The following is an 18,200-nucleotide window of genomic DNA, read 5'->3' on the forward strand; positions in this document are numbered from 1 at the left end:
TAGTGTGAAAAAAAAAAAAAAAAGGTCAGCAGGTGGTAAATATTGACCATCACGCATTGTGCTAAGTGCTCCAGGGCATTCTCTCATTTCATCCTCAAACTTTGGAAACAAGTATTATTAATCCTGTTTTACAGACAAGGATTCTCGAGAAGAGTTAAGTAATGTGCCTAAGGTCACACAGCTATTTGGAATCCAGGCCTCTGTGACCACAGAGCCCTTGTTCTAGACCGATGAGTGGATAGATGGATGAATGGATCTGGGTGGACAGGCGAGAGGGAAGAACTAAATGAAGGACCATGAACTCCACGCTAGGGAGCTTGAGTTCACTCGAGGGCAGTGGGGAGACACTGGAAGGTGGTGAGCAGGAGAGGCAAGTCAGTTTAGGGATTTAGAGAGATCACTTTGACAACAGGGGAAAGATCATTTAGAGCCAATGACGCTTGAAACCTGCGGCCATTTTTCTGGCAAATCCCAATTCCCATTTGTGAGGAGCCTCATTTCTTTAAGCACTGTTATTTCTCTTAGAGCAAGACATGTGTTCTTATGCACACACAGGGACTATTGATGGAGGAGAGTGCTGGAGAGGAGGGGGCTCAAAGACAGGAAGGGACAGAAAGGCGACACTGCTAATTTCCAGGGAGAGGCTTCTCTGCACAGGGGAGCAGAGCACTAGGAAGAGAGAAGGCATATGGCCCCCTCCCTTTATTCCTAAGATGAGAAGGTCCCCTCAGGGTTTCCAGCCTGGAAGCTGCAAGCTCCAGGTCCCACACACTGCCCCACTGTGCACCTGCCACCAGGGAAACAGCCATAGGCGAGGCAGGTGTTGCATCAGAATGTTAAGCCCTGGAATCAAATGTTAGGGGGTGGCAGTGAAGAGGTCTGATCCCTCCTCCTGAGCAGCTCCTTAATATCATTGGCCTGTCCAGCCAGGGAGGGAGGGGAGTCACAGAAACTGGCCTGGGGGTCAGTTAAGCTGAAGGAAAGAAGCAAGAACAGCTGGAAGGACCAGAAAACAGGGGAAGTTTCCCCTATCTACACTCAAGGAGCCAAAGAGCGAACCAAAGCCTGCAAGAGGCTTCTTCAGGCTGAGAGGGACTCCCAGAGCGTTCCGGGACAGTGCAGGCTCACCATGCTGCCTTGCCTCGCCCTGCTTCTCCTGATGGAGCTGTCCGTGTGCACTGTGGCAGGTGATGGTGAAGTGGAACTCAGCCCCAAAGCAGAGACCTGGATAACTGTGGCCTTAGAGGTACCTTTGGGAAGAGGCTCTGACCAGGGCAGGGGATAATCGGCAGCAGAGAGGCAGATCCCCTGCATGGCTGCTGGGAGGGCAGGTAGCCTGCAAGGCAGGTTGTCTCTCTACCATGGGTAGATTCAAGGCTATGAGCCCTGGCCTGGCAGACCTCCGAAGTGTGTGTGTGTGTGTGTACGTGTAAGAAACTGGCACTGTCTGAAATGCTTTATATTAACTCAATCCTTCCATCAACCTCATGGGGAAGGTATTGATACACGACCACCCCCACTTCACAGATAAGGAAACTGAGGCACAGAGAAGTCAAGTATTTTGTCCAAGGTTGCACAGCTTCAAAAGCACAACTACACACTTTGCCCAAGGTCTGATTCTGTGTATCTGTGCATCTGAGGAGCTTTTCCAGAATTTTCTTTCAAGGGGATCAACTTAAACAGGACCACTATTTGGTCTCACATGTAGAAATGACCCCGCATCTGCCCCCAACTCCTACCTGACAATCTGATTGGGGAGACAAAGATTCTGACCTCAGGGGTTCCCTAATCAGACAAGAAACAGGGACCAACAAGCCAGAGACAAAGATGGGTTAATAAGAGGCCAGCGCTCAGGGAAGACTTCCGGGGGGCAGACAAGACAGAGCTGGGCCTGGATCCTCCCATTCCCAGGATGGTAAGGACGCTGGGGTAGCCTTGGCTTGTGGTCCTGGACCATGGTGAGGTCCTTGGAAGCGCGTAGAAATGGGGCCACAGGAAGAGCCACGCAATGGACAGTCCTGCATGGTGGGTTTCCTTTCTGGTTTGTCTGAATCTGGAAGTGTGTGCAGTGAGAAGGCAGCAGGGCTAGGAGTGTCTCCACTGACACCTGCTGCTTTCCAGACATCAGTTTCCTCACCTGCAAAACGGAGGAGGGAAGTGACCCCCCAAAGCTTTTCTCCAGCTTTGCCATGCTTTATAGAGTCAGTGCCAAACATCGGGGTACCTGGTCTAGAGACAGAAGCCTTGCTGGGTGATGCGGCCTCATCTATGCAGCCCCATGAGAAACATTAAAAACTTCAACTAGCACTGCTGGACTGCTTCCCAAAAGCACCTCATCCTGCAGCTGGGTCTAATCCTTATTCTCCTTTCACTCTCCTTTAATATCACATCCCTCTGCTTCCCAAAATACAGGGCTTGGAATATGGGAGGAGAGACTGGGTTAGAAGTCAGGAAGAACTTACAAACACTGTGGGATGCTAAGCATAATTTAAGTGACGGCTGGCTGTGGAGTCTCATGCCTGTAATCCCAGCACTTTGGGAGGCTGAGGCAGGAGGACTGCTGGAGGCCAGGAGTTCAAGATCAGCCTGGGCAACACAGAAAGACCCCATCTCTACAAAACATAAACAAAATTGGCCAGGCACGGTGATGCACATCTGTGGCCCCAGCTACTCAAAAGACTGAGGATCACTGGAGCCCAGGAAGTTGAGGCTGCAGTGAGTCGTGCTTGTGCCTCTCCACTCCAACCTGGGCAACAGAGCAAGACCCTGCCTCAAAAAAAAAAAAAAAAAAGGGTGACAAGAATGGGGCACGATCGCATCACTTACCTCCCTTGCTCTCGGGGCTCCCCCAACCTGTAATCATCCCTGGATTTGGGGATTTGGGTTAAATGGATATGGAGGGCTCTGGGTGGGGGTAGGAGTCCTTTCAGAGTGAATGGGAACCAATGTCTCCGAATGCTCCCCGCCAGGCACAGAAACCCAGTGGGGGAGAAAGGTCAGTCCTATGGAATTCATAAGTGACCATTCTCTCCAACTTGCACCTGAAGGCTGCCTCTTACCAAGGCAAAGTGGTTTTCAGAAATGGGTCCAAATCTCCAAAAAGACTTTTCCAGTTATTGGCCAGGCTGGGCAACTCCAGCTCAAGATAGCTGCCCCAGCCACTGATGTCATGGTGGGATGTGAGGGAAGCAGATGGGAAGTGAGTGAATTAGTCCAAGGCTTAGAAAACAATCCGTTCCTGATCCTGAAAGGTACGACAACACAAGTTGTGAGAGGCAAGAGGGTTTATATTGTCCCTAGCCAGGTCCCTGCTGGTTCCAGGAGCTCCAGCGCTACCCCTAGGGAAACTGGGGATGGAAGAAAGAGCCTCTGATGCAAGCCCAGCTCCCAGCGTCCTGGCAGACAGCTTGTGTTACTCTAGGGCTCTGTTTGTCTATCTTTAGCTTTCCTGGAAAAGGGGACTCCAGCCTCTTCCCTATTCCCAGACTCTCAGAGAAAGGACTCCTCATTCAGCATTCTGTGTCCCACGTGTGCTGGGATCCTATGTGTGCCAGGCTCAGTGCCAGGAACTGGGGATACAGACATGTGAAGACAGTCTAATGAATGTAACCCACTGTCACTCTCTCAACTAGGAAGCAACTCTCCCTTTCAGCAGAACTGAGCAAGCCCCAGTTCAGAAGTTCAGGTTAAGGTCAGAGAGGGAGAAGGCTTTGGCCAAGGTCACAGAAGCTAATGGAAGAATGAGAATGTCAATCCACAGTTCTTGGTTCAGGACGCCTGCCCCATCAGCTCAAGGATTAAAATGTCTTTGCCCAGCGTAACAGCCTCCACCCCCAGACCACATGCCATTTCCTTCCAGGAGGCCCAGGCTCTAAGGCAAGGGAAATCTGGGGCAATGGGGGAAGTGCCTGGGGAAGAGAGGTAAGTGGGCGTTAGAGTGGGGAAAAGGAGGGAAGCAGTCCTGCCTTGCCTCCTGGGGACCCATCATAAGTTCACTGGCTGCCCTCTCCTCATCTATGCTGGAGACACTTCCCAAGATAGAGCAGAACCAGTACTGTGAAGTGAGACTTTGAATCTTGGCTCGGCCTCTTTCTGTGTGACCTTGGACAAGTCACTTAACCTCCTTACATCTCAGTTTCTCCATCTGTAAAATGAAGAAGACCTCTGATCCAGCCAAGGAGAAAAAAAGGTAAGTATTGCCCAAACCTGCCCTCAACATGCCCCTGGGGAGGGTTGAGTTGTCCTCAGCACAAACAAACCAGGTGGGTGAGGGGAGATGCTCTGGCCAGAGGCAGGCCAGGCTGGCATTGCTGTGCAGAGGTGGGGCCAGTATGGTTTGTCCATGCTAGGCTTTCTGGTTGTTTCCTAGAGGGGTGGTCCTAAGGAGTGGCTGCAGGGATAGGAACAGACAATGATGGATCTAGTTCTACCAGCGTTTCAAAATTACTTTAGGTCTAAAGCCTGGAATTAGAGGGGGAAAAAAAAAAAGTCAACCACTAGAGATAAGAAGTGCTTAAATCTTCAAACCCTGGCACCCAGATGATCTTAAAAGTGTGTATCTGGGCCAGGCAGTGGCTCACGCCTGTAATTACAGCACTTTGGGAGGCCAAGGCAGCCAGATCACTTGAGGTCAGGAGTTCGAGATCAGCCTGGCCAACATGGTGACTAAAAATACAAAATACAACTAAAAATGCAAACATTAGCCCGGTGTAGTGGCAGGTGCCTGTGGTCCCAGCTACTTCGGAAGCTGAGGCTGGAGAATCACTTGAACCCAGGAGGCAGAAGTTGCAGTGAGTCGAGTCCAGCCCGGGTGACAGAGGAAGACTGTCTCAAAAAAAAAAAGTACAAATCTGAGAAGCCACTACTCTGCTTAAATCTTTCAGCGAAAAGGGAAAAACAAAATCAAAAGAAAATAAACCAACCGGCCGGGTGGGTGTGGTGGCTCACACCTGTAATCCCAGCATTTTGGGAGGCTGAGGCAGGTGGATCACCTGAGGTCAGGAGTTCGAGACCAGCCTGGCCAACGTGGTGAAACCCTGTCTCTACGAAAAATATAAAAATTAGCTGGGCGTGGTGGCGGGTGCCTGTAATCCCAGCTACTCGGGAGGCTAAGACAGGAGAATTGCTTGAACCCAGGAGGCGGAGGTTGCAGTTAGCCGAGATCTTGCCACTGCATTCCAGCCTGGGCAGCAAGAGCTAGACTCTGTCTCAAAAAACAAAAAAAAAGAAAAGAAACCAACTTGTACCCTCCACTCCCTCAGTGCTCTCAGGACCAAGTCCAGTCCCCTAACACGACTCACTGCATCCTTCAGGCCTGCCTCACTGACCTGACTCCCAGTCCCATCCTAACCAGCTCTCCTTCCCTGACCGCCTGCCCTACACAGACAGAGCTTGTCGCCATTGCCTGGTGTGACCCTGTTCCTGGCATACTGCATTACACTGTCTTGCTGGGTCACATGGCTGGCTGGTGTCCCCAGACTGGAGGTCCCCCAACAGGCAGGCATCAGGTCTGCTGTCACCTCTGTATCTCCAGTTCCCAGCAGTTTCTGCCTGTTAGAAGCACCACTAGGTGTCTGTGAAGGGAGAGCAGAGGGAGAATGGAGGAGCGGGAGGAAGGAATCAGTGAATGAACCAGTGAATAAATCAATCAGTCCATGGTGTTTCCTCACCTCTCGGGATGCCGGAGAAATGACTGCATCTGCAAGGCCCCAGCCCTGGCCCTGGCCCTGCCATTACCTGGTTCCCAAGACAGTCCACCTCTGCTGCCTCTCTTTTCTCTACCACTTCTCTCTCCCACCGCCAGCGTATCAGGTGGAACACACGTTCCAGGGCCTCCTGGGCAAGAGAAGTCTGTCCACAGAAGGTAGACGAGGGCTGCTGGTGGTTGCAAGGGCATCATGGGAAAATGGCCATACACTTTGCTGCCAGTCTCCAAGGTGGGGGTTGGGCAGCTAGACAGACAGGCTCCCCACAAGCCATCATGGGGAGGCCCCCAGGGGAGGCAGTCGAGTGCAAGGAGGTGGTCTTTTTGATGATCCAAGACTGAAATCGCTTTGGCCCAGAAGCTGCACCCTCCCCACCCATGACACACCCAGGCACACTCTGCCCTGCCCCCACCCCTGCCCCTCAGGGCCAGCTGAAACCATGGGGACTGAAGCCTAGTTTTCCAGACCTTGGAACATCCCCTATTCCCTCACTGTTTGCAAAGCTCTAATCACTGATCGTTATACTAATCATTGATCATTAGAGGGTCACGCCTTTAGTCTTCAGAGATTTTCTGCCTTCAACAACTGTAAGTAAGTGCAGATCACTCTGGGAGGAATAACACCATAAGCAGTTATCAGCTCACACCTTCTAGCAGAGGCCACAGCCCCAAATGGTTCCAGGGGACCAGACATGAAAGTAGGTAAATCAATCAGGTTGGGGAAAGGTCACGGCTCAAGTGAGTGGGCACAAGAGGACAGGCAGTGGGCGCCCCAGCAGGTCACAGATATTGAGCTCCCGTCTGCCTTCCCTAGTGCCTAACCTCTTCCACTGGAGCTGCAGACTTCTGGACCCCTCCCCTCCCTAGCACCCCTGGTAGAACACCTGCTCAACTCATTCCATTCAAGAGCCGTGGAAGTCACCTCGATAACAAATAGAGATGAACGTTCCTCCATGCATGGTGTGGGCAGGAATATTAGGAGTCAGTCATCATTTTTCAGAGATGGGAAGCTACTGGCCCAAAGTCACACAGTGAGCTGATAACAGAGCCAGGACTAAACTGTGTCTCCTGCTTCCTAGTTCATGTCAGCTGCCATGTTCCCAGGACTCTTGGATAGCCTTCCCCACCTTTAAAGAGGATAACTGAGGGTGGGCTCCATCCATGCTCTGGAGGCATTAGCAACTGAATAATGGAAGATATGACAGATGAGCCTGCAATTCCATTGCCCTAGATATCTCCAGACAGGAGAGAGGGGTTAGGAAGATGAAGGCCTTCAATGTGACTAGGGAAGACTTCCAAGGGTGGAGGAGCCAGACAAGACCCCCCCACTAACCATGGTTCATACACCAAACTCTCCCCAGGCAGAGAGGATGAGGCCCAAGGTTCAGAGTAAAAGCCCCCACCGCAGACTTCCCAGAGGACGTGGTGCTGCTTCTTCCTACCTGGATGTCACAGCTGACAAGCCGGCAGGCCAACTCTCTTCTCTGTGTCTCCTGTCCTCATCGCTGGCACTTCACACAAGGCCCACACTGAACCCACTGGGTTTCTTCCTGGACTCTCGGTGTCAGGCAGCAGTCCTGCATAAATGCAGTCTTCGCCGTTGCAAGCTGCATTGACTTTGCCCTCCCTCACACTCAGAGCTGGCATCTCACTGCACAGCAGTGAGGAGACTCATACACTCTGTAGCCTGTGCTTAGCACACAGTAGGCACTCAATAAATGAGTAACCAGTGAACGGCTCCTTCTCTGGTGCAGAGCAAAGGGCAGGAATGGCCTGGGCTCTGTAGACTTTTCAGTGGCCTCACTGATATGTCAAGAGGCCAAGAGCCCTTTCACAGAATCGCAGAGAAATACCGAACAGCCCTGGTCCCGCCCCCAGGTGGGAAAACAGGCTTGGGACCCAGGTAAGGATGACAGAAACAGGAAAGAGACCATGACAGGATGGGAAGGTATTGCAGGGATTTTGGAATGGAAGGGATTTGAAAACAAGGGGTCTTTCTTCCCTTTAGGGTCCTCTGAAACCCAAGCCTGAAAGAAAACACCCTCTCCCTACTCACAGACATGATCTCAAGGGCTCAAATGCATGTCTCCTGACTCAGAGAACAGGGTTCCAGGTTATTCATCAATTGTCTTGTATAAGGTGACTCTTCAACTAACTGTCTTATGGTTAAGACACAGTCTCATTCTTGAGCACCTTAGAAGAGCAAAACAGTTCCCAACCTCAGGGAGCCCCAGACTGAGGAGGCAACTGTCCCTGCACTAGCAGTGTATAGGGAGGTGGGACACAGAAGACCCCTTAGAAAGCAGCGCATGAGCCAGCATGAAATCCTGGAGGCAAACCTAGGTTCTAAATATGGCGGGGCTCAACCAAGGAATGCACTGGGAATTGTGTGTGGGTCCAGCAGTAAAAGAGGCTCATTAATCCACTAGGCTACAAAGCATTTAGCTTCTGTGTCCCTCTCTCCAAAAAAAAAAAGAAAACAGGTTAGGAGTTTTTCTGGGTGTTTGATTCTTTGCAGGCGGGTAGAGAGGAGCTGGGAGCCGGGCTATGTTTAAAACGAGGGGGGCCAGGCATGGTGGCTCACACCTGTAATCCTAGCACTTTGGGAGGCTGAGGCAGGCAGATCATGAGGTCAGGAGTTTGAGACCTGCCTGGCCAACATAGTGAAACCCCGTCTCTACTAAATATATAAAAATTAGCCAGCATGGTGGCATGCACCTGTAGTTCCAGCTACTTGGGAGGCTGAGGCAGAAGAATCGTTTGAACCCAGGAAGCAGAGGTTATTGTGAGCCAAGATCACACCACTGCACTCCAGCCTGAACAACAGAGCGAGACTCTGTCTCAAAAAAAAAAAAAAAAAAGGAGGGGAAGCAGGCGTGCTGGTACAGAAGGCAGGACCCTCCTGTGGGTGCCAGAAAAGGCTTTAGCGACAACAAAGGCGGCTGCAAGGAGGAGGCCAAATGGTACCAGCACAGGCAGGAAGAGTCCTTGCACTTAACCTGTAGTGAGGCACTCTCTCTCCCAAGACTGAATGTTCACTGTGAGCCCCGAATAAACCTCAGGGTCCCGTTTTCTCCATCTTCACACCTTACTATCATGTCCAGCAATGAATATGGGAGTGGGGGCCAGTGCAAGCCTCCTCCTTGGAACTCTGACACTGCTGCAGAATTTTCCAGTTAATGTACTTCCCACCTCACCCACTCCTAACCTCCTAACCCACCAGGCATCCCCCGTGCCTACTCCACCCCACCCCGCCACCAGTGAGGTGCCAAGAGGTGGTTCACTGCAATAACCCAACTCAAAGCACCAGTAAAGAGGGCTGAAAACCTCATTCTTGTGTTTGAAGAAAAAAGTGAACTCACCAGTTTCACCTATGTGCCAGCATTTCACTAGGAACTCAGATGGGACCGGGGATATGAATGAAGTGTGAGATTGGAATTTGCCCTTGAAGACCTCACAGTATTATAGGAGAGCCAAGATGTACTAACGGATGCAAATCCCGCCTTCTGCTCCCCAGTCCTATCTTTCTCAAGCTCACCACGTTCACTCCTGCTTCTGGCTTCTGCACATACCATTCTTTCCATCCTGGTGAATGAATTCTTTGCCAAGATCCATTTCTCTGTAAAGGTTTTCCAGCCCAGGAAACACTCATCCATTCCCTCCTTGGCATTCCCGAAATGCCTGACAAGTTCTTTCATTCAGCACTTCCTCTATGTTACAATGTTGATGTTGTAATTAATGATTTACCTCCCCTGCAAAACAGGGTTTCTGAAGAACACAGACCACATCTTATTATCTTTGTGTCCTCAGCGCCAATAAAAGTGCTTGGCACGAGAGGTCCCTGGAGAGCATTGTGATGGAGGAGTCCTCGAGGAGTCTGTCTCTAGGAGCCAAACTTAATACAAGTAACTGAAATAAACAGTAGAGCTGCTACTTCCTGAATACGTCCCACAGTTCTCAAACTCGGCCTGTCCATACACTGAACTGCTGATCCACTGCCCCAAAACTACTCCTCACCATCTTCCCCATCTCTACAAACGGCACCTCCACGCACCCAGCTACAAACCTGGGAGTTCCCCTCAATTCTTCAAACCCAACTCATTATCCCCTAGCTGTTGAACATTCCACAATCTATCTGGAGTCCACCTAACTTCTTGCTATCTTGTCACTGTTGGTAGCAGCCACCTTCCTCCCTTGTCTTGGAGGGCAGCAGCCTCCTGGCAGACCTCCTTGCTTTCCACCCTCAAGCCAGCCAGCTACCCCCAGCCTTTGTCCACTGGAGCGTGACCTTTTAAAATGAGAAATAGGATCGAGTCCATCCCTTGTTGGCCACAGTCCAACAGTGTCCTAGCACACACTTGATATTCTTGCAGAAACCTCCAGGGGCCTGTGCTCTCTAGTCCCTCTCCTCTGGGTTGTCACAATCACCACCAGGCTCTCTCAGACACACACACCAAATGCTGGCCTGCTCTGGGATCTGGACACTGCCCCAGTCCCTCTACTCCATATTGCCCTCACCCCACTAACTCATCTTTTAGCTCCCAGGATAAAGGCCCTTTTTCAGACAGGGGTTACCACTGGTTCCCCAGACTCAACTAATTCCCACCTTAGTTGGTGGGCACAACAGAACTTGTTTACTGACTACATGAATGAATGTATGGCAGGTACTGCAAGCAAATTTTCCACAATTTTATCCCCATTCTGCCAATGTGGGATAAGCCACTTGCTTCAAGTTACAAAGGAAATGACGGTCAGGATTTGGGCTATGGTGGCTTGACTTCACATGCATCAACCCTCACACTTGGTCTATGTCATGATAGTTCAGACAAGTCTCAGGCAGAATTAGGGGCCTATTTGGGTGGGAAACATTTCCAAAAGCCCTACCCCAGGACACCAGTCCAAGAGGCTCCTTCCAGATCAAATCATTTTAGGAAATGTTATATCCTGTGTCTTCTTGGAAAACCCCAATGCCCATTAGCCCACTGAAGGTTTTGGGAAATCTTGAAGTCAAGGAACATACTGGTATTATCTTTTTTTTAATTTTTTTGAGACAGGGTCTTGCTCTGTCACCCACGCTGGAGCACACTGGTGGGATCTCAGATGACCACAGCCTTGACTTCTTGGGCTCAGGTGATCCTCCTACCTCAGCCTCCCGAGTAGCTGGCACTACAGGTGCACACCACCACGCCCAGCTAATTTTTTTGTAGAGATTGGGTCTCCCTATGTTGCCCAGGCTGGTCTCAAACTCCTGGGCTCAAGTGATCCTCCCACCTCAGCTTCCCAAAGTGCTGGGCTTACAGGTGTGAGCCACCATGACTGGCCTGATACTAACTTTGGAAACACTCGGTGTTTTCCAGATTTATTTGACCACAGAACTTTTTGCCTATACTTTGGTATTTAGTGGAACACACTTCATGGAACGTTGAAGTGGAGGCTTTCTCAGTAAATACAAGAAAGGGAATAATAGACTAATCCTGTTGCATGTTGAGGTTATGTGTAAGGGAATGATGAAAGCTACGTGTAGGTTGAGTCAGCTTACAGAAAGACTTGAAAGCCAGGATAAACATGAACTTAACCCACTGAGCAATGAGAAGCCACATGAATTCTGGAGCACACAAGTGATGAGCAGTATCTTGACAGCAGAAGAAGGCTGGGCACAGTGGCTCATGCCTGTAATCCCAACACTTTGGGAGGCCAAGGCAGGCTGATTGCTTGAGCTCCGCTTGAAACCAGCCTGGGCAACATGGTGAAACCTCGTCTCTACTGAAAATACAAAAAGTTAGCCAGGCATGGTAGTGCATGCCTGTGGTCTCAACTACTCTGGAGGTTGAGATGGGAGAATCGCTGGAGCCTGGGAAGGCGAGGCTGCAGTGAGCTGTGATTGTACCACTGCACTCCAGCCTGGGTGACAGAAAGAGATCCTGTCTCATAAATCAGTCAATCAACCAATACATACATACATATAGAAGGATATTCTTCAGTTTTCCTGATCCGCTTAAGGAGGTGGCTAAGAATTCCAAGGCCAGCCAGTTACCTCAGAAGCAATTTGACTGACAGCTGACACGATAAATAACCAAACGAGGTGAACTGTCTGAGGCTGCCATTTACACAGAATATAAACAGTGTCCCTTGGAATTGCACAAGGTAGTAGCCGCCTTCCTCTAGGCACATCTGGCTTCCAATCAACCTACAGGGCAAACTGAATTCCAGCCCTTCAGTTTCCAATGTCCCCTTGTTTCACTTCTCGATTGCCATGTATCAAACCATTCCAAAACGTGTGGTTAAAACAGTATTCTCACAATTCTCTGGGTTAACAGGGCTCAGCTAGATGTCTTTAGTGTCATGTGGTATCAGCAAGGGCCATCACGAGGGTGCATTCAGCTGGGAGTCTGGCGGGGTTGAAACCTTCAAGAGACACAAGTCTGGGCTTTTAGTTGTGTGTGACTAGAGCACCTTGGTTCTCCTATGCATCGTCTCTCACCATTCAGTAATTTAGCCCAAGCTTCTCTTTTGAAAACATGTCAGCGCATTTTCAAGAACAAAAGTGGAAGCTACCAAAATATCACTTCCATAACATCCTATTAGTCAAAACAAGTCACAAGTTCAGCCCACACTGAGGAAAAAAATAGACCTTATTGGAAGTAGCATGTGCACAGAGGATGAGAGCAATTGCTGGTGGCCATCTTTGGAGATGATCTACCATACCTCTAAATTTGTGAGATAAGAGTGTAGGTTTCTGATAACTTTGGAATTGAATGTACGGTAAGCTGTTTCCAGAAACAAATGCCCAATTAAGAACAAAGACGGGTTTCTTGGAACGAACATGACTTGTCGAGGATAAAGATGTTTATATCTCACATGGAACATTTGTGAGGAACCATGGAGCCAGAGTTGTGCAATCGCACAGGTTATTTTCTCCACTCTTGGGCACAAGTAAACAAATCCCCAAACCCCCAAATGGTAACAACATGACCTGGACTTAAAGGTATTGCACAAGAAGTTAGGTGCAAACTGATGTTTTGGCACCAGGGACATTTCTCATCGCTGGGCAATCCTTTGTTTCCTTCTTAGTAACATTCATTGGGATTTTGTTGCAGATACCACACAGGAAGAAGGCTATTAAACTGCGCCTATCAGCAGGAAACAGTCTGGAGGAGGCAGTCACACATAATTTTGTGGAAGAAAGTGCTGAGGCAAAACCAGTTGAGGTCCGATTCCATGATCCCAATGAACAGCAAAGGGTGGCTTCTAGAAGTCCTAGCACACATCACATACTATCACTCAGCAAAGCAGTTTTCATATTTTATTCTCATGACATTCAATACCTTGATATGCTGTACATATGTGCACCTGTGAGACACATGAGGTAGAGGAAATTAATGCCGAGAGCCTCAGTGAGCCAGGCCTTCTCCCTGCTGCCATTCATTTCACTTGATGGGATTGGTTATTTGAGCCTGAGCACACTAAGAACTAGCTGAGGGGTTGTGTGGTAAGAGGATTCCTGCTGTCTCACTGGGGCTTCTTCTCAAACCAGGGTTTCCTAACTCCACGTCCAAGAATGGACTTCAAAGGCACAATTTCCTCAACTATAGACAAATGTGTGTGTATTTACAAGGGTATTTTTTAAAAATCCAGTGCTTTAATCAGAGTCTCACAGGACAGAAGAAAAAAGTGGTAAAAGGATCATGGCCGAGCTGTGCTGCTTGATCCTGGTGCAGCCCCTGAGACTTTGTTTTGACCCACTCAGAACTATAGGGACAAATCAGGACAAATCAAAGTAGAGGACAAGTCAAAAGCATCACCTTGTCATTTAAAGGTTATACCACACTGTTAAAACTTACTTGGCTGGGCATGGTGGCTCCTGCCTGTAATCCCAGCACTTTGGGAGGCTGTGAGTGGATCACCTGAGGTCAGGAGTTCGAGACCAGCCCGGCCAACATGGCAAAACCTTGTCTCTAGTAAAAACACAAAAATTAGCCAGGCGAGATGGTGGGCGCCTGTAATCCCTGCTACTTGGGAGGCTGAGGCAGGAGAATTGCTTGAACCCGGGAGGCAGAGGTTGCAATGAGACAAGATCATGCCACTGCACTTCAGCCTGGGTGACAGAGCGAGACACCATCTTGAAAACAAAACCAAAAAAAATTACTTAATATGACTCATTATCCCCAGGTAAGAAATGGGAAAATAGCATGGAAGCATCAGATGACCAGACCTCATGGTAACAATGCCAAAAGTATGGGATTTGGACTCAGGGAAGCAAGGCTGTCTCATTCTGTTGCTCTAACACAGCAGCAAGACCGCTATGAGCCTCAATTTTTCATCTGGCAGAGGGCTATAATATCCACCTTACTGTGCTGTGGTGAGGAATGAAGAAAATCACAGAAGTAAAGGGACAATGCTTCCTATCCTAAATCAGAAACAATGCCACCATGAGGTACATCTTTTGCTTCCTGGTTTAACTCTGTAGCCCCCCAAAGTTGCTGCTTGTAAAGCCAACTAACATCAATCAATTCTGTTTTTTCTTTTTTTTGAGACAGGGTCTCATTCTGTCACCCAGGCTGGAGTGCAGTGGCATCATCTCAACTCACTGCAACCTCTACCTCCTGGGTTCAGGCGATTCTCATGCCTCAGCCTCCCGAGTAGCTGGGACTACAGGCACATGCCCACGTCTAATTTTTCTGTTTTTTGTAGAGCTGGGATTTCATCATGCTGCCCAGGCTAGTCTCGAATTCCTGGGCTCAAGGAATCTGCCCACTTTGGCCTCCCAAAGTGCTGAGATTACAGACTATTACACAGCTATCATGGCTGGCTTAAAAATCAGTCCTTTTTACTGTAATGAGTTGAGTTGGTTAATAATTAAAAAAATAAGAAGAAAAAAACGTAAAAAGAAAATCAATCCCTTTGCCTGAAAGTTTTCACCAGTTTCATTATTATCCTTGTAATGGAAGCCATTAGAAACATGGGTGCCTGTAACAAAGAAATCCAACTAGAAGGGAGAGGAGGATTCATCATTAAGGAATCAAAAAAAGTTGTGGAAGCAAACGGTAGAGGGGAGGGTGCGGGCTATCAAGGCAGACAGACCAGAATTGAAGTTTCTGGATTCGCTGCTTACTTCCACCTTGGATTCAGGTCTCCTTTGGCAAACCAGTGTACACATCTACTGCACAGGGCTAGTATGAGGGTCAAATGAGGCAGTATGAAGGTACGGTGACAACCATATGGGAAGCAACCAGCCCATGCTACAGCTCTCTTCCTCCAGAAATAAGAGTAGGTACTTCCATTGAGCAGGTTTCAGTAATAATTTCAGACTTTTGCTCTTCTAATAAAGGAGCTTAAGCAGCTAAGCTTCTGTTATGCAGATAAGAGGGAGTTAAAAGCTGGGTGCAGTGGCTCAAAGCTGTAATCCCAGCGCTTTGGGAGGCCATCACCTGAAGTCAGGAGTTCGAGACCAGCCCGGCCAACATGATGAAACCCTGTATCTACTAAAAATATAAAAATTAGCTGGGCATGGTGGCATGCACCTGTAATCCCAGCTACTCGGAAGGCTGAGACAGGAGAACCACTTGAACCTGGGAGGCGGAGGTTACAGTGAGTCGAGATCGGCCACTGCACTCCAACCTGGGTGACACAGCCAGACTCTGACTCAAAAAAAAAAAAAAAGAGGGAGTGAAATGGGATAGTCTTACTCAAAATTGCCAAGGGAAGTCTGTTCCCACACTTGTGGGAGTTTAAATGAGATAATAAATTCTTTTATTTTTCAGTGAGTAAAGTGGGATGGCAAAGCGAGTGGAGGCTTGGGATCAGGACTGTGCAAAAAACTTCAACTGTATGGGTTCTCACCACTACTGGCCACAGCGAGCAAAACCATTCCAGCACATACAATTCCCAGCCTCCTCCTTTCCACCATACAGAGGTAAGTGCTCAGCCACCCTTTTCCTGTGCTGGGTATATCTTACAGGAAAATGCAGCTATTTTCAAAAATAATCATCTCAACCTGGGAGTCAATAATTAGACGTGACATTGCTCAATACTGGTGAATGAACCTGGAAATGAGAAGGGATATCTGTTCCCATCTCCCACAGGCATCAACTGTACCCCCATATATCCTAACTTCCTATTGGTTCCTTTGCCCCTAAAATCAGTGAAAAATGGCACTTAGTGAAAGAATGGGTAATACTGACTAATCATTGCTATGTATACTGATTAGCTGGAACCAAAGTGAGGCAGATCAAATTTGTGCCACCATCTAGATAAGTTCAGAGTGAGCACTCCCTCGATCTTTATAGATAGCCTGCATCACAGGGAAAAACATTCCATAGCCACAAACCACATCCCTCAACAGTGTACTGCTAGGCAAAGCAAATCCTAAGTGCGTTTACTATGAGTAGCAGATTGTGTGCATCATTTTCATATATAAATGAGAGCCCCCAGATAAAACAGACTTGAGCAGAGAACATGCTTTATTGAGGAGTAGATATAGAAGAGCACATTCTACCACATGTGGGGAAGGGTTTAGCTTCTGTAAAAGGCCTTTACCCCTTAAGAAAACCCCTAGTGAAGTTGATTTTGGATAAATTTTAACAGTGACACTGAAACTGGAGGGGAGCTGCCACTGAACATGCTTAAAATTAGCTCCCCCAACCCACAGTGAATATAAGTAGTGTACAGAGATGACAAGAGAAAGGCACAAATGACCGGAGTCAGGGATTGTGGTGAGGGCTCCACATGAAGACAGCATGTTGGAGGAGACCAAGTTGGGAAGGGTGACATGTCATACATCAAAAGTTGCCCCAAGATAGCAGGTTATAATGGGCTACAGAGAAATTAGAGGGAACATCTCTTCCTTCACTTGAACAACACCAAAAATAGAAGACCAGAGAATAGAAGGACGGTGACAAATCCCAAAAAGGAAATGGAGGAGGAGTTTGTGGAAGGGCAGAAGCACTTTAATCCTAGAGGGAGGGTGAGGCACTGTTGAAAAGAGAAGCAAACCTTGGCAGGGGTGGCCATTCTGCCTTGCTGAGTCATGAGCTGAGATATGAAAGTCACTTTCAATCATTTTCAACTTCTCCCAGGGCATTGAGACAGAATCAGTGCAATGTATACAGAAGTAAAGATGTACTGTATCAGACTAGTGGAGGTGAAAAGATTTCTGCAGTATAATTAATCAGTTAACATGCAGCATGAAAGGGAGAAGTGGACATTACTTTGGCACCTGCAAACGTAAAAAGGGACTGGGAGTAAAGAGAGAAGGAAATATTTACTAGTGGGTACTTCACGGTGAGGCAAAAAGTAGTATCCGCTCCCTTTCACCAAGACACTGCCCACTGCCCACAGGTGAACTCAAATCAAACCCAGAACTACCACTTCTTCATTCTTCTCTCCATCTTATTCAGATCAATTATATGCTATTACCAAGACTAGTCCCTGGGAAACTCTTCAGAAGTATTTGGCTCTGGTAAGCCCAATACAGATCAAAAAGAGGTCTCTTAATCAAAATGAAGGAAAGAAATTTAAAGCAAGATGAAACCCAAAGTGAATGGATCCCCTGCCAATCCACACACACTCACAAGTGCCACCTCTTCCCTGCCCCTCCATAGAACACACACATAAGGAGTAACTGGAAAGGTCCTGGTGGTGGCAGCCATATTTGGAGGTCTGGTGACCAGGCGGCAAGCACTAGTACCACGCTTAGAAGACACAACACAACCTCATGGGGCGAGAGGACATGAGGAGAGAACCAGTGACTGGACAGGTACAGTACCATAACAGAACTCCTTGGGTCAGTGCTGAGAGACCTGCACTCAAGTCTAATACAGATCCCATCCAGGCAACCTCACTGAGGCCGAAACAACAGTTCCTCAGAACCAGCGTCTGCAGTGTACACAAAGGTCGGAGCCAGAACAGTCCTGAGGGGGATGGCCTTCCCAAAGGATACTGTACTTGCCAATCACAAGAGCAACAGAAATGACAGACAGATCCCTAGGGTACGGATTCCTACTGCTGGGGTTCGCTGGCTCGGAATGACAGGTCACTTTAAGTGCCCTTGGGAGGGGTCCATTTTAAGCAGCTGGGATCCATGGTTTTATTGGAGTTGGACCTTTTGGCCTCTTTGGCTATCCACTCATCAATCAGGTCCTAGGGGAGAACAATGAGAAAAAGGATTATATACTTTCAACTCAAATGCCTTTACATAGATTCCAAAATAACTAACCACCAAGAAGGAATTGCCAAAGGTTTAACAACATATTAGGGTATAAAAAAATACTATCTTTTGACTTACAAACGACTTTTCTATCTAATCCATTCTTCCTACTTTACCCTCAGTGAGAAATGAAAATCATCGCTCACCTACCTTTATTGTATGTATGAAACAATTTTAAAAATTAGAAGTGAGTATGAGTTGAGACAGCATTTGTGAAGATTCCTCTACAGATGGGCAATTTCCTCCCATGTAAGAAAATCATCAAATGACAGAAGTGCTGTACAACATAAA

The 18,200-nt window shown here is 48.3% G+C and overlaps 1 protein-coding gene across 2 annotated transcripts in view; it reads right to left on the bottom strand.

The window, feature by feature from the left end:
• Positions 1-16,146: 16,146 nt before the first annotated feature.
• The window catches only part of LOC105472354 (lysine acetyltransferase 7), a 41,089-nt gene continuing 39,035 nt past the window's right edge, over positions 16,147-18,200 (bottom strand). For both annotated transcript variants that reach the window (XM_011725512.3, XM_011725510.2), the window contains one exon: positions 16,147-17,842. In XM_011725512.3, coding sequence (XP_011723814.1) covers positions 17,741-17,842 — 102 coding nt within the window. In that variant the 3' untranslated portion in view covers positions 16,147-17,740. The remainder of the gene's footprint in view (positions 17,843-18,200) is intronic.

Source organism: Macaca nemestrina, chromosome 17, assembly GCF_043159975.1.
Source record: "Macaca nemestrina isolate mMacNem1 chromosome 17, mMacNem.hap1, whole genome shotgun sequence".
NCBI lineage: Eukaryota > Metazoa > Chordata > Mammalia > Primates > Cercopithecidae > Macaca > Macaca nemestrina.